Source organism: Cervus canadensis, chromosome 17, assembly GCF_019320065.1.
Source record: "Cervus canadensis isolate Bull #8, Minnesota chromosome 17, ASM1932006v1, whole genome shotgun sequence".
NCBI classification, from domain to species: Eukaryota; Metazoa; Chordata; class Mammalia; order Artiodactyla; family Cervidae; genus Cervus; species Cervus canadensis.
In genome coordinates this window covers 11,002,922-11,019,052 of record NC_057402.1, presented here as the reverse complement: position 1 = coordinate 11,019,052, position 16,131 = coordinate 11,002,922, and the positions used below count along the sequence as shown (strand labels likewise).

At 50.3% G+C, this 16,131-nt stretch overlaps 1 protein-coding gene across 2 annotated transcripts; it reads left to right on the top strand.

Moving 5' to 3' along the window:
* Nucleotides 1-3,622: 3,622 nt before the first annotated feature.
* Nucleotides 3,623-9,627, top strand: LOC122419678 (interferon alpha-inducible protein 27, mitochondrial-like). Of its 2 annotated transcripts, none has more exons than XM_043434438.1 (6): nucleotides 3,623-3,743; nucleotides 4,883-5,032; nucleotides 5,956-6,084; nucleotides 7,912-7,941; nucleotides 8,746-8,907; nucleotides 9,390-9,627. In XM_043434438.1, the coding sequence occupies exons 2-6, from the start codon at nucleotides 4,909-4,911 to the stop codon at nucleotides 9,470-9,472; spliced, it is 528 nt and encodes a 175-aa protein (XP_043290373.1). In that variant the 5' UTR covers nucleotides 3,623-3,743; nucleotides 4,883-4,908; the 3' UTR covers nucleotides 9,473-9,627. The 2 variants fall into 2 exon arrangements, with proteins under 2 accessions (XP_043290373.1, XP_043290372.1); XM_043434437.1 differs by having other exon boundaries at nucleotides 3,624-3,743; nucleotides 4,880-5,032.
* Nucleotides 9,628-16,131: the final 6,504 nt, after the last annotated feature.

Sequence of the window (16,131 nt, the reverse complement as noted above, 5' to 3'; positions counted from 1 at the left end):
TCACACCTGAGAAATATTATTCATTAATAAATGCATTCTGCTCTTAACAATCTAAATGACTTCAGACTAGGCTAAAGTTGATTTGGATCTCACAACCATCCTCTCGAATTATTGCTGTTCCTGACTCCCGTTTCCAGAACTAAGTGCTGCTGCAATTGATAAGTACTTTCAGTGTCCTTTTAAAGTGACTTCTGGGACTTCCCTGGTGTTCCAGGGGTTAATTCTCCCTGCTTCCACTGCAGAGGGAGCAGGTTCATTCCCCGGTTAGGGAACAGATCCTGCTTGCAGCAAGAGGTGGCCAAAAAAAAAAATTTTTTTTTAAGTAAATATAAAGCAACTTCTCTTGATGGAGGATAGATAGATAAATAGATGGATGTGAAATAGAGCTATAGAGATAGACAACATCAGAGAAAACATTTAATGTAATCCTCTTATATGCTTTTTTATTGATAGAGTTTCGTTTTGACTCACACATATTGTTGTGTAGCTGGCATTTTCCTGTTCTATAGGTCTTTCCTATTATTTTTAGCTACTGCTTGGCATTCCATGATAATCATATACCATATAATATTTAGCCTTTATCTATTTTACTAATACTTGTGTAGCTGGATCTTAAAAAAAAACAAAAACCAAACTTTCCTTCTTTGGAAGAATCTCAACGGAAACTTCAAAGCTGAAAACAGTGGGAGACAGGGACCCCCATTTCTGAGACAGCTGCTGGCCCTGCCCCTTTGGGCTAACAGTTCTGTGACTATCAGCCCTTAGTACCCATATCCAGTCTGTCTATGGGAGGGCTTGGGATTCGTTGGAAAAGATGCTTTAAAACGAATTCCTTCAACCAATATGTGCTGAGTGCCCACTGGTGCTGAGTGCCGTGATACATGCTTAACGAGACAGAGACCTCTGTCCTTGTGGAGCTTTGATGGGGGCCTGGAGCACGCCTAAGCCTTTTTTGGTCCTTCTTGGAGCCCCTGGGGTGGGCAGTGTAAGGACCTTTGAGACCTGGGACTGTTGGGTCCATCCAGGGCTGATCGTCCACAGCGAGCGGGCAGTGGAGGAAAGACTGGACTGTTGGAGTTCGGCTGTTTGAGGAAACCATGTTCCTGAAGGTCACACAGAGGCTTGGAGAGGCGATGGGGCACGAGCCGTCTTCAGAAGACTCAGCCAAGCGGGTGCTCACCTAGGTGTGGAGACCTGGAAAGAAAGGGATGCAGCAGGGGCAGGAGGCGGGGAAAGCAAAAGGGTCCAGAGAACTCAGGTAAAGAACAAAATGAGAGGGCCCCATGCATCAGCTCATCTATGAAATGGGGACAGTAGTATCTCTTCATGGAGAAGGCAATGGCACCCCACTCCAGTACTCTTGCCTGAAAAATCCCATGGACGGAGGAGCCTGGTAGGCTGCAGTCCATGGGGTGGCTGAGAGTTGGACACGACTGAGCGATTTCACTTTCACTTTTCATTTTCATGCATTGGAGAAGGAAATGACAACCCACTCCAGTGTTCTTGCCTGGAGAATCCCAGGGACGGCGGAGCCTGGTGGGCTGCCTCCTGTGGGGTCGCACAGAGTCAGACACGACTGAAGAGACTTAGCAGCAGCAGCAGCAGCTGTGTCTCTTCATGGGGTGGTTGGGAGGATTAAAATGCTTAATACCTGAGATCACAGTGCTTGGCCCAGAATAAGTGTCTCTTTGTAGGAGCACTCTGCTGATGCTGTGTCGGTCTGTCTTTGGCACCCTCTGGTGGGAGACATTCAAACTCCCAGCTCTTTGTAGGCTCTTGGACCCTGCTGTCAGCTGGGTTCGCTTACCCACAAGGTCCTTGACAAGGGGAAGCTTCCCCAGACTGGATAGCTCCGCCTCTGTTCTCCACCACTTTCCTCCAGCAGTGCACCCATCCTGGGTTCCCCTCCACCTCTGGGCAGTGCTGGTGACAGTTCTCTTCCAGCTCTGCCTGCCTGGTTCCACATTTGGTCCACCGGAAATTGTAAGGAGCTCTAAGGGGGTAGCTCCCCCACCCAACCCATCCTCAGAGTAGTCCCCTTCCTGTCTCAGGACGGCCTGCGCACCAGTTTCCTGCCTTTAGCCTTTGTAGACCCAAGAGAGACACGTGTCGTTGCTTCCCTCAAATTCCAAGGGATTCTCGTCAAGCTTTCCAAGGGAGTCCCCCTGAGGTCCAGCCGGGGAAGCACTTGCTCTCCTGCCACCCTTGGGACTTGGAGGAAAGCACTGGCCACCAAGCCTCTCTAGTTCTCTCTTTCTCCTCCCTTTCCTCCCCAATCTCAACTCCCTAACTCATTATTCTACTTCTTTGAAAACTAGTTTTCTGGTTTCTTAGCATAGTGTTCCAGCAGAGGTTACAAGGTCAAGTTTCTTGGCACGTGATTGACACTTTCCCTGTCTTTGAACCCCAGTTGAAACAGCAATGAACGCTCAATCAATTCCAAGAAAAGTACGCATTTAATACTTATATGTGTTAAAAATATAAATCCATGCCTGGGAATCCGTGCGTGTGTGCTCAGTGTCCGACTCTTTGACCCCATGGACTGTAGACCCCCAGGCTCCTCTGTCCATGGAGTCTTCCAGGCTAGAGCAGGTTGCCATTTCCTCCTCTAGGGGATCTTCCCAACCCAGGAATGAAACCTGTGTGTCTTGCATCTCTTGCCTTGGCAGTCGAATTCTTTACCACTAGTGCCACCTGGGAAGTCCCTTGCCTGGGACTAATCAACCCTAAATTCTCAAGGGTGACTATCTGTGAGAAGGCAGAGAAAGGAGGAACATGAGAAGGGGTTCTCAGGTCACGTAAATGGTATCTGTAACATTGGAAGTCCTGAGCTCAGGGGTGGGTGAAGAAGTGTTTGTTTTTATTATCTATAGCTTTTTGGATGCCTGAAAATATTTCATGTTCTATAATATTACATATTACATATTTAAATTTTAAGAGTAAGGTGAAAAAGAGGAGAGCAATCGTCTACAACTCTTTTAACAGTTTGCAGTAAAGGCAGCAGAGAAATTAAATGGCACTTGGTAAGACGTTGAGAGCAGGAAGTGGTTAGAAAGTTGATCTCTGTAATAACAGTTGGTCCTCTGGGGAAGGTGTTCTGAAAAGCAAGTTCAGGCGCCCCAGGCAGAGGGAGGCCAAACAAACCCAAACTTTGGAGTTTGAAGCAGAGAAAGGTGTATGGCAGGGCCGCACAAGGAGAGCGAGTGGCTCGTGCCCCCCGAAACTTAAACTCCCTGAAGGGTTCAGTAAAGTATTTTTAAAGGCCAGGTGAGGGAGGGGTGGCCAGGGTATATGATCTGCTCCTGCACAATTCTCTGACTCACTGATGGGGACCACCCCTTAGGCACCAGTAAGTCTAGGGGCTACGAGCTCAGGATCATCCAGTAGTTAATTTCTTCCATTTGGTGGTGGTTTTAGCGTTTGAAAAATTCAGGAAATTAGCATCAGCTACTGTTATCTCTGAACGAACTTCGAACTTCGGAGAAGAGCTAAAGCAGAGGACATGGGGGAGGGGTGTCCGGGAAGCATCCAGTGGGTTCTATGGGCTCACCAAGAGAGGAGAAAACTGGGTGTGACTTTCGTTATCCCGAGAAAATGAAAGCTATCTCATTGGCTGTTGTTAAGGGAGCTGTTCCTCCCTCTGCGAAGCTGCTGTAAACAGCCTGCTTCAGATCTTCCCTGAACACAGCCAAGCTCGAGATAACCGGGGCAGGTCCACGTCTTCAGAAAGTCTGCTCCGCCGGGTAAGACGGGGGGTGGGGGTGGGGGTGGGGGGGTGGGAAGGGGCTGCTGCCTCCTGTGGCCCCCACCCTCGGGGAGCTGGTGGGCTCGGTGACTGTAGGGGGACCCCGGTGGATCCACTGGGAGAACTGTCTCATGTTTCTCATCTGGGCGGCTGCAGTCAGAGAAGCTGGGTCTCCAGAGGGAAGGACTTAAACCTCCACCCATCCCTGGGCTCTGAGATCTGGGAGCAGTGAGCCTCGTCCGTGCCCGAGTGACCCTCAAGTCTTGAGGCTGGGTGGGGGCGAGATGGGCAGGTGACGAGACAACAATAGGAGGAAGCAAATCAGAGCCACTCCAAGGCCATGCTTTGGAAGCCCCTAGACCTGTATCTGGAGAAGGCCATGGCACCCCACTCCAGTATTTTTGCCTGGCAAATCCCATGGATGGAGGAGCCTGGCAGGCTGCAGTCCACGGGGTCACTAAGAGTCAGACACGGCTGAGCGACCTCACTTTCACGCATTGGAGCAGGAAACGGCAACCCACTCCAGTGTTCTTGCCTGGAGAATCCCAGGGATGGGGGAGCCTGGTGGGCTGTCGTCTACGGGGTCACACAGAGTTGGACACGACTGAAGTGACTTAGCAGCAGCAGAGCTGTATCAGTTGCCGTGCACTTTGCCAAGCAAAGATCTGTGACCTTGGATGAGTCACTTACCGTCCCTATGCCAGGGTTTTTTCATCATAAAATGGGGATGATGATCTCATTCTTCTCGTTGAGTTAGGGAGGAGAGGGCATGAGAACAAGAACCCGACCAACTTGACCCATGGCCCATGCCTTAAAAACGTGATTGGTTCTGATTTCTTAATTCTGGCACCTTTTAAATGGCTCCATGGAGGTTTAAGGGCGTTCTAGAAACGTGAGTTTTGGGAGGAGGGAAGCAGACCACCTCAGGAAGTAAAATCTCCTTCCCCCTTCCCCACCTGCCTTCCCCTCACTCTGTCACCCCAACACCGTATCTTTGGGCCCTTCCCAAGCCCGCGTTCTCCACAAGCTCAGAGCAGCTTCTCTACCCGCTGGAGCCCCTTGAGATTTTTCAAGGCGGTGGGTCTGTCCCCAGTTCTGGTGTCCCTATCCCCCATCCAGGCTCCACTCTTTCAGCAGGTTTGGTGCTGGTCAGTTTTGGTGCCATGGAATTCACCAAGGTTGCCTTCTTAGCCTCTAAGCTGGCTTCCAAGATACTGTCTGCAGGGAGCCTGGCCAAAGTGGGTGGGGCGGCCTCCAGCAGCATCTTGGCAGGACTGCCTTCCCTGGGTGAGTGTTCCTGGTAGGGGCTGGTGGGGGGCCGGGTGTGGGGGCACCAGGCAGCGCACAGGGTCCTGCCCTAGGAGTCTTGGGTGGGGAGAGCGGCATCACCCTCAGCCCGTCTCCCTCCCCTGTCCTTCCCCTTGGGTATATGCCCTGGCTTTCTCTCTGAGAAGGGTCAGAGGGAGGCAGGACTCTGACATGGGGGACATGGGGGAAGTGGAGAAGTTGTACAGGGGATCTGGGTCCCTTGCCTCTCCTGTCTGGACTAAGGGATCCTGTGGCTGGGACCCATTCTCTGGCTCTCATTTCCCCGGGGATACACCCCTAGAATTCAACTCCTTTATGTTTTTGCCCAAGTGACCAGCCAGCCTTTTGTAAGTTTGTCCTGCTAGATTTCAAATCCAGAGCACAATTCTGAATTTTGAATACAATTCTTCAATTCAGGTCCATTTCCTTCTTGCAAGCCCCATCTTTGATTTTATTTAATTAGTCTCACTTTATATCTTGCCTTTTGCTTGCAATTCCCTCTCCCCAAGTCAACCTTTCTAATATGTTGAACGTGCATCTGTTTTTCATCTACATTTTTGCAAAATAGGTGTTTTTTTTTTGTTTGTACGCATTTTAATTTACGTATAGAAGAGTGTGTGGAATATCTCATTTTATTGCTATTGCCCCACCCCGCCCTGAGAACTTTGTGTTTTGAGATCCATCAGGGTTGATAGGTGAGCCTGTATCCCTTGCTTCCAATTGCTACACAAAGTGCTCCCATGTGCAGCCTCCATCATTCACCTTTCTGTGCCCTGGGGTGGACCCCCGGGATCGCTCCACCTCTGCCAATGCAAATAGTACAAGATGGAAGTGGGGGTGGGACGGGGCTGCCTGACCTCTGACCTCCGACTCCTGTGCATTCACCCTCTGTTCTTTCTCAGGGCTCACTCTGCCATCCAGTGCTGCCCTGGCGGGGGCCACGTCTACCCTGGGATCCTTGGTGGGGACGCTGAAAGGCTCCTTCCTGCTCGGATCCCCTGCTGTGGCCCTGGGCACTTTGCCAGTAGGAGGTAACTAGCCCTGGGTGATACATACCGCTCCTTGGACTTCCACTTAGCGCGGGAGTGGGACAAGAAAGTTAGGACCTTGGCCACAACTGGTAATACTTCTTCATGATCAGAAATAAGAGAACTCAGCGAATGAGAAGCAGTTCATAACACAAAATAATCAGAACAGCTACATTTTACCAAATGCTGTGTGGTATCCTAAGCTTAGCACTTGACATTTGGCAATTCATTTAATTCTCATAACAACCCCAGAGGAAGATGATATGGCCTCTTATTTACAAGTGAAGGAACCGTTGTCCGAGGGCCCTGGGCTGGGAGGTGGGGTGAACGGCTGCATCCAAGCCTGGGACAGGAAGTAGAACAGAAATGCAGGGGCCCAGGCCTGGGAGGAAGCCTCGGGGCAGGGTAGGTTCTGAAAAGCCCAGAAGGGCCAGGCCCCTCTCCCCGAGGGTGACCACTGGGTGAGCCCAGCAGACAGACCATCAGAGACACAGCACCCTCTCCCCTGTGCTTCAGGGCCCAGGCACACCAGGCTGCCGGCCAGCTTGCCATGCTCTCTCCTCTCAAACAGTAACACTGAGCCTCAAACACTCTAATCGGCTCTTAATTCTTGAGTCTCCAGTTCCATACCCCAGCCAGGTGGCTCACTGGTCACTTTGTTGTTGTTTAATCGCTCAGTCACATCCGACTCTTTTGCAACCCCATGTCCTGGAGCCCACCAAGCTCCTCTGTCCATGGGATTTTCCAGGCAAGAATATGGAAGTGGGTTGCCATTTCCTTCTCCAAGGTATCTTCCCAACCCAGGGATCAAACCCACATCTCCTGCATTGGCAGGCAGATTCCTTACCACTGAGTCACCAGGGAAGCCCTACTGGTCACTTAGGGTTTGATTTTCATACCCTCTTTACTTCCTTAACTGCAGCCCCAAAACTCTCTTCTTGGGAGGCTGGCTGAGCCCACTCCCGCACACCTTGCTGTTTTTAGAACTCCTGGTCCCCACTGGCCCCAAAGATTGCAGTCTTGGCTTCTACGGCTGCCGCAGACTAAGACCTCTGCCAGGGAGTTCCAGGAACTCTCAGTTTCAGGGAACCATGGTCCTGTGCTGTGAATGGCTCCAGTCACAGGGAAGCAAGGATGGTTCTGACTGAGAGAGACTGGGGCAGCCTTCCAGAGGAGGAGGCAACAGGTGTGGTCTTGAAGAATCAGGAGCATTCAAGGCGTTCCAGCACTGTTCTCAAGTAGCACTCAAGCATTCAACAATGTTTGCCCAGATTTCAGCGAAGTCCTGCAAAATTAAACATGTCTCTCTATGTGAGGATCTACTGCTATCTGAAGAACTTTCTCTGGATGATAGATAGGAGAAGGTCATATGATACCTCTGACTTCCACACTCACGGACTTCCCTGGTGGTTCAGTTGGTAAAGAATCTGCTTGCAATGCAGGAGAACTGGGTTCAATCCCTGGGTCAGAAAATTCCCTGGAGAAGGGAATGGCTACCAACTCCAGTATTCTTGCCTGGAGATTTCCATGGTCAGAGGAGCCTGGCAGGCTATAGTCCATGGGGTTGCAAAGAGTCGGACACAATTGAGTGACTAACATTTTCATTCCACACTCATAAAATACTGACCCTTTTTCAGATGAACTAACATCAGGGCCCAGAGAGCCCCTTCTTAGGAAATCCCATTTCTCTGGGTGAAGCAGGCAGGCTCCTTCCTTCCTGTGTCTCCCAGGCTGGGGCAGCCCCCTCCCTATAGGTTGACTGTGGGCTCAGTGAGTGGAGGGGTGGTGGCCAGTGTAGGTCCACTCACAGAATGTTCTTTTGGTTTCCAGCCAAGGCTGCTGTAGCTGTGGTGGGCGGAGGTGAGTCTCTGCTGGGCCGAACTCGCCCTTGTCTGTCCCCAAGCCCTGGGACTTGGGGAGCAACTGGCCTTGTACCTGCCCCAGCCTGCCCCAGGCCTCCTGTCCATGGTGGGGGAGGAGGCGATGGGATGAGAAATGAGGAGTTTCCTTGGAAACTCGTGTGGAGGCAGCCCCAATAGGGGCCCAGGTTTCTTGCAGACCCTTCACCGTGTGACCTTGGATGTGGCTTTGAAATCCTCTGAGCTCAGCTTTCCTCGTGAAAAACAGGCCAAGACTGCTCTTTCAGGGTTACCGTGAGGATTATGTAGGATGACACGTGTGCACGGTTTGGACACATGAGATGCACTGAGGAGAAGCCCAATGGCTCTGGCTTCCAAGGGCTCTGCAGTGATGCTGTGGAGGCCCAGAGCTGGGATTCAAGCGGGACTCAGAATGTGTTCCCTGCTTTATGCTGGGCCCTTGGTAAAATTTGCTTAAACATTTCCTCAGCAAAGAGAGGAAGCTTGCAAATGTCCCCCTCCCCCTCCCCAGTTCCAGCATCTTACTAAGGCAGAAACTGAGGCCTTTCCCGAGGAAGGTCCTGCTGAAAGCCAGCACCATATCCCCGGTGACCCCACAGCCCTTCCCTCCGCTTTCCCCATCAGCTGGGGCTTCCCTGGACTCCTGACTGCTGGCCATGCTGGAGTCTCTCCCAAGCCCAGACTTAACCTTCTCCAGACCTCCGAAAGCCCCCAAGCTTGATGTCATGAGTGTGTTTGGAGGGGGATATCCATCCCCCTCACCCTAGGTCCTCTCCCGGTACAGCTTCCACCGTGGCGGCTGTGCCCGCGGTGCTGAGCGCGGTGGGCTTCACCAGTGCAGGGATCACCGCCTCCTCCCTAGCGGCCAAGATGATGTCAATATCTGCCATTGCCAACGGGGGCGGAGTGGCCGCCGGCAGCCTGGTGGCCACCCTCCAGTCTGTGGGTAAGTGTCCCGGGCGGGGCTTGCTCCTAGGGCTGAGGGGGAAGGACAGGAGCCTCAGCGCCTCTGGTCCTGACCTCAGCCCCAGTGAGCCCCAGTCTGCCTGTCCCTTGGTATTGCCTCCGTGGTCCCCACCCCCCGCCCCTCTGGGTTTCTCTGAAGCAGATATAGGAAGGAGGGAAGATGCTCTGGCCTGTAGCTGTGCTGGGATCAGGCTGACTCTGCCCAAAGCAGATTTTCTGGGTTAGCTGGGGAATCTCTGTCCCACCTGGGGTTCAGCTTTCTTCCCTGGAGAGGGAGGCAGCTCCCGGCTCTTGATTTCATCACCGGAGTTCATGCTTTTGCGTACCTGCCTGCAGCAGCACTCCCGCAAACAGAGATCCCTGGGGGCTGGGGAAGCAGAAGAGGGTTCTGGGTGGGATCTCTGGGCCTGATGCCCCCCAGCCTGCCCACCCCACTCTACTCACCCTCTGCTTCTCCCCCAGGAGCAAGTGGACTCTGCATGTCATCCAAACTCCTGCTGGGCATCGCTGGGTCCACCCTCGCGTCCAAACTGGTGGGCCTCTAACAGTTCCCTGTCGCTCCCTTGGCAGAGAAGAGGACCAGGTGGGGCCCTGCCTACCAGCCTGATGCAGTGAGGGACCCAGTCCTGGGGTGACAAGTGCCAAACACTGCACCCCCAGAGGAAAATGAGAAATAAAAACGAGTTGTGAAAAAAAAAAAGCAAGTTTTGCCACGCCTCTGGGTCCCTTCCTTTTTTGCTGGCCTGAAGTCAGGTGCGGGGGGAAGGCTCACCACTCTTAGAGTGACACGGTGTTGGGGTGCCCAGAGCTGGACTGAGTCTAAATGTGAAGACCGGAGGCTCCCCCTGCCTGGCTTAGGGCTGTGTGTGACCCCAGGGGAGTCGCCTCCACTCTGGGTCTGCATTTACGCTTCTCTACATAGGGTGTTCATTTGAATAAACTCAAAGGTCTCAGCTAGGGTGAGTGTTGGGCACAGTGCCTGTGCAAAGTCAGGAATGGAATGGAAGGGAGCTTCCTCTCTGAAGCTTCATTTGCAGGCACCCTACCCATGGCTGTTTCCTAAGTGGCCAGCCTCAGGCTCAAAAGGAAGGGTCTCAGGATGTCACTGCTTCCTTCCGAAGTCAAGTCCAATGCCTTGGCTTTCCCCCCCCCAACCAATAGTTAGAAAGGAAACCTAGTTTGTCAGGGGGGCCTGATTTCCCAGCTCGTGGTGCTAGTGGCAAAGAACTCGCCTGGCAATGCAGGAGACATAAGAGATGCGGGTTCAAACCCTGGGTTGGGAAGATTCCCCCGGAGGAGGAAATGGCAACCCACTCCAGTATTCTTGCTGGGAAATCCCATGGACAGAGAAGCCTGGCGGGCTACAGTCCATGGGGTCACAAAGAGGCATTTACAACTGAAGTGACTTGGCACAGCTGCACTGATCTCTCCACTGCAGGGCCTTGGTCCCTAATTACCCTTCTCACCCCAGGGTGAGGCCTTTTAGAAACTCCTTATCAGCAGGATGGGTTCCATCCCAAAACACCAGAAAATTCACTTAGGGGTTGATTCAGTCCTCCTTTCCACAAAATCTTTGTGCATGTGCTGTAGGAGAGGCACTGGGCTTGGTGCTAGGGAATTTGGCCTTCCCGAGGCAGCACTCCTAGTTGGCTGGGTGGATGGACCTCCATTGATGTTGGCTTCTGATGACACCAGAGGCCAGCCCGGGGCTCTGGGCATGCCCAGAAGGAAGGCACAGGACAGTACCGTCTTAGTCCTTTCAGGCTGCTGTAACAAAAATACTATAAAATGGGCAGCTTATAAAGAACAGAAATTTTATTTCTCATAGTACTAGAGGCTGGGAAATCAGAGATCTAGGCTACAGCAGATTTAGGTTCCTAGGTGACTGACTTTTCCCTGGGTCCTCACTTGATGGCAGGGGCAGAAGAGTGCTCTATGACCTCTTTTATAAGAACACTGCCAGCTTAAAAAAGTCACAACCTAAAAGATGAGAATTGGGTTTTATTTGGTGGGAATTTTTAGGACTTCAAGCCCAGGAGACAGCATCTCAAGTAACCCTGAGAGAACTGCCCCGAGAAGGTGAGGGGAGGAGTCAGGTCATATAGAAGTTTGTAACAGAGGGCAGGTAGTCTGAACATCAAAAGTATTGTTGTGAATTAAAGGAAACTAGATATCTCAGGTTAAGAAATTTAGTGCTTTTCTGTGCATGGGGATTTTCAAGGTATGGGAAGATGCTAGAGTCTGGGCTCACTGAAATCATTTCTTTCATATGCATCTCAGCTATCTGGGGCCAATATCCTGTGTTTTTCACATCCTGAGTTCCTCAGTGCTCACTGTAGGGAGGGGCTGCAGCCTAATGCTGCCAGATGGAGCAGGCATCCTTCTCCTTCCTAGCTGCCCTGGAGGACTGGAATCGCTGGTGACTGTGACATCCTTGTTTATTGATATGGCAGGAAATGCTCCATTTCTCAGGGGGATACAAACATTCAGACTATAGTAGGCATATTGAGGAAGGGGAGCTTGAATTCTGTCTGGAGAGTTTTGGAGGAATGCTGAAGGGTTTTCAATATGGCTGTGACCCTATCACAAGCCCGACACCCCTGACCACTCTCTCCTAGGAGCCATCAGCAACCTGACAGGATCTCAGTTCCCAGCAAGCAGAGTAGCTCCTGCTCACAGCAACTAGAGAAAGCCCCAGAACAGCAGTGAAGACCCAGCACAGTCACAAATAAGTAAAATTAAAAAAAAAAAATTAACCACCCCATATTTCACAGCCTCTTGCCTTCTGAGAGAGCCCATATTCTGTCTATAGAATGTGTATCTCTCTAAATAAATCCAGTTACCTATCACTTTGCCTCTTGCTGAATTCCTTCTGTGCTGAAATATAAAGAACCCGAGCTTTCTTAAGTCCTGAGACCAGGTGTGTGATCTGAATTAAAAGACAGTGGATTCAAGTCCCAACCTGGGTTTTGGCTGGATTTGAGTCCCGTCTGAGTTGTGCAGTTTCAGTAGGGTGTGAAGAGGCAGGGCAAATTCCTACTGTGGGAATCTAGCTAGGATGGCTTCCTGTCTTCATCAACATGACAGAGGACTACTCTTTCCTTCTGGCAAAAATCAGAGCCCTGATCTTTGGCTGGTATATGATTCCCAGGCAAGGACTGCATTCTCAGTCCTCTTGCAGTGAAGTGCTCACAGGACTGGGTCTGGCCAGTGGGAAGTGAGTGGAAATGTATGCAGCTTTCTGGGCATGCCCTTAAGGGGAGTGGGGGGCTCCGCCTTGCCCCTTGGCCTCTTCCCGTGGGCTCTGCTGTGGTCAGGGGGGTGACCATCCTCCACCTGCAGGTGACAGCAGCATTTTAAGGAAGGCAGAGCAACAAGACCGCAGGAGCCTGGGCCTCCCTGAGCTGAACCCACACTCCAGCTGAGACTCTTATATGACTGAGTAATAGAGAAAGAAGCCTCTCTTGCTTAAGTCAAGAGGGCTTCTTTTACAATAAGCAAATGTATATTCTCGTGAACACGGGAATCTTTTGATTACAAGTAATAGAGAAATCAATCCAATAGAGTTATTTTTACCTGTTCCTTCTCAAAATCCCACTAAAACAACAGGAAAGGACTAAAGAAAGGCTTAAACCCATATCAACAAAGAGACTGGGACAGAAGAGGACAGTAACATAATTTAGAAGGCAGAAGTCACACAGACATGGGGCTCCACTTGGCGGTCCCAAGAAAGTTGAATCTTAAGGTGTCAGTGGATAAAGGGGAAAAGAAGCAACTTTGCCCTTAGGACCCCCAGAGCCTTGGACATCAGAGTGGTGTGTCCTACTGCAGGTAGACAATAAGATTGACTGGCAGCAAGAGGGCTGGCTGGAAGTCTATTTAGGAAGCAGGCAGGCCCCCAGGGAGTCCCCTCTAGTAGACTCCTGGAAGTTTAGTTTTGGTGAGGTGGGGCCCCTGGGCCAGGAGGCACCAGGAGCTTCAAACTAGAATGAGAGTCTCCATACAAGGGCTGAGACTCTCAGTCTTCCTCGTTGACAGGAACTGAGAATGCTGTAGCTAGCCTACAACATCCAAAACGGAGGGAGGAAAATTCTTCTTGAGAATCTGACCAGCCCAAGAAAAGAAACTGCTCATGTTCTGATATCTGGAAGGAGATGCCTGTTGAAAGGTTCATCCAGACCTCATATGGTCTCCAAGTTGACGAGAGGGACTCCTGTGGCAAAGCTTGTCATGGTGTTGCCAAATTCCTGACTCCTTTTCCACTGATGCTGAATAGACAGAAAAACATGCTCCAAAAGGATACATTGACCACAGTGTTTGTTGCAGCACTGTTTAAAAGCCAAGACATGGAAGCAGCCTAAGTGTCCATTGACAGAGAACTGGATAAAGAAGATGTGGTACATATATACTCAGCCATTAAAAATTATGAAATGATGTCATTTTCAGCAACATGGATGGACCTACAGATTGTCATACTGAAGTGAAATCAGATGGAGAAGGATAAATATCATGTGACATCCCTTATATGCACAAACTGAAAAGAAAGTATACAAATGAATTTATTTACGAAACAGAAAGAGACTCAGAGAACAAACATGGTTGCCAGCAGGAAAGGTTGAGGAAAGGGATAGTCAGGGAGTTTGGGATGGACATGTACACACTGCTATATTTAAAATGGATAACCAGCAAGGACCTACTGTGTAGCACATGGAACTCTGCTCAAGGTTATCTGGCAGCCTGGATAGGAGGGGAGTTTTGGGGGAGAACAGATACATGGCTGAGTCCTTTCCCTGCTCACCTGAAACTATCACAACATGTTAATCAGCTATATCCCAATTAAAAAAGAATACGGAGATAGAGTTTGGAGGAAATTGAAAGATGGCTTTATTCCTCTACCAGGCAAGGGGAGAACACAGCAGGCTATTGCCTCAAGAACTGTGCCTCCTCCTAGGGGAATTTAAAGAAGTTATGTAGAATTTAAATTTAAAGAAGTTATATATAAAGAAAGCTGAGTACCGAAGAATTGATGCTTTTGAGCTGTGGTGTTGGAGAAGACTCTTGAGAGTCACTTGGACTACAAGGAGATCCAACCAGTCCATCCTAAAGGAAATGAACCTTGAATATTCATTGGAAGGACTGATGCTGAAGCTGAAACTCCAATACTTTGGCCACCTGATGGGAAGAACTGACTCATTTGAAAAGACCCTGATGCTGGGAAAGATTGAAGGCAGGAGAAGGAGACGACAGAGGATGAGATGGTTGGATGGCATCACCGACTTGATGAACATGAGTTTGAGTAAACTCCGGGAGTTGGTGATGGATAGGGAGGCCTGGCCTGCTGCAGTCCATGGATTTGCAAAGAGTTGGACACGACTGAGCAACTGAACTGAACCGAACTGATGTAGCCTGGGTCTTGTGGTTTTAGGGTAAACGATTGGCTCAAAGTAATGAACGTCTTGCACTGTTCTTCCTGAATTATTTCAAAACAGTCACAGCTGGTGTCAGGCAGCCCAGTAATTGGATCCATTTATCTCTGGGTTATTGACCTGTGACCTCCTTTCTGAAATGCAAACAGCTATAAGGGGTGATTTGCTATATAAGAGAGTGCAAAGAGAGCAAATACCAAGTGCAGGATCTAACTTACATCAGCTGTCCCCAACCTTTATGGCACCAGAGACGGTTTACATGGAGGACAATTTTTCCATGGGCCGATGGGGTGGGTGATGGTTTGGGGATGATTCAAATGCATTACATTTATTGTGTACTTTATTTCTATTATTGTTACATCAGCTCCACCTCAGATCATCAGGCATTAGATCCCAGAGATTTGTGGACCCTGGGTTTACATAGTATTGGGGTGATAGGTTAGCTTTCTGAAGGACAGATTGAGTCAGACACTACAGATTAGTAACTGTTAAAAGTGGGGCTGATTAACGCTTTCAGGCCTGTTTACGTTTCTCCTCTAGCCTGCTCCCTGTTCCCCTTACTTCCCTTGTTCTCAGGAGAGGAAAGAAACTTCATTTCTGTTGTTATTGCAGTGATGCGACGTCTGTGAAGGCTCAGACATGAAAGGGTTTGTGCTCAGTTGCCCAACTCTTTGCACCCCCGTGGACTGCAGCTCGACAGGCTCCTTTGTCCATGGGATTCTCCAGGCAAGAATACTGGAGTGGGTTGCCATCCATGCCCTCCTCCAGGGGATCTTCCCAACCCAGGGATCAAACCTGTGTCTCTTATGTCTCCTGCATTGCAGACAGATTCTTTACCACTGAGACACGTGGGAAATCTGACATGAAAGGGAAGCAGATGTAAATCTCTCCCCCAACCCTGGCATCTCTGGCCCTCTTTCCTCTTTGCCCCCAGCCTTGGGTCACTCATCCTTTGACAGAATCACAGCTTCACCACTGGCTCACTCTCCCCCTGAGAGAATCGAGGGACCAAAGGGGCCCCATGGCTGGTCTGAGACTGTGGAAAAGGGAGGTGGGGGGCGGGTAGCAAGCCCAGGGAGGATATGGACTGGAGTGCCAAGACGTCCATAGAATCTGCACTGGGGGAGGGAGGAAAGGGCTTCCGTTTCCTTGGAGCCCCACCCTCTGTCCTCCTGAGTCCCCACAGCAACTTCTGAGACACCCCTGGGGCATCCTAACCACCCCCATGTTCAGGCATGCATGCTAAGTCATATCTGACTCTCTGTGACCCTATGAACTGTAGCCTACCAGGCTCCTCTGATCATGGGATTCTCCAGGCAAGAATACTGGAGTGGGTTGCCATTTCCTCCTCCAGGGGATCTTCTGACTCAGAGATCAAACTTGGTGTCTGTTACCCCCAGAGCAATTCTAAAAGCACTGGGACAAGAGCAGCAGCATAAGGAAGCTGTGGTACATATACACAATGGAATATTACTCAGCCATTAAAAAGAATTCATTTGAATCAGTTCTAATGAGATGGATGAAACTGGAGCCCATTATACAGAGTGAAGTAAGCCAGAAAGATAAAGACCAATACAGTATACTAACACATATATATGGAATTTCAAAAGATGGTAACGATAACCCTATATGCAAAACAGAAAAAGAGACCCAGATGTACAGAACAGACTTTGGGACTCTGTGGGAGAAGGCGAGGGTGGGATGTTCTGAGAGAATAGCATTGAAACAAGTATACTATCAAGGGTGAAACAGATCACCAGCCCAGGTTGGATGCAGGA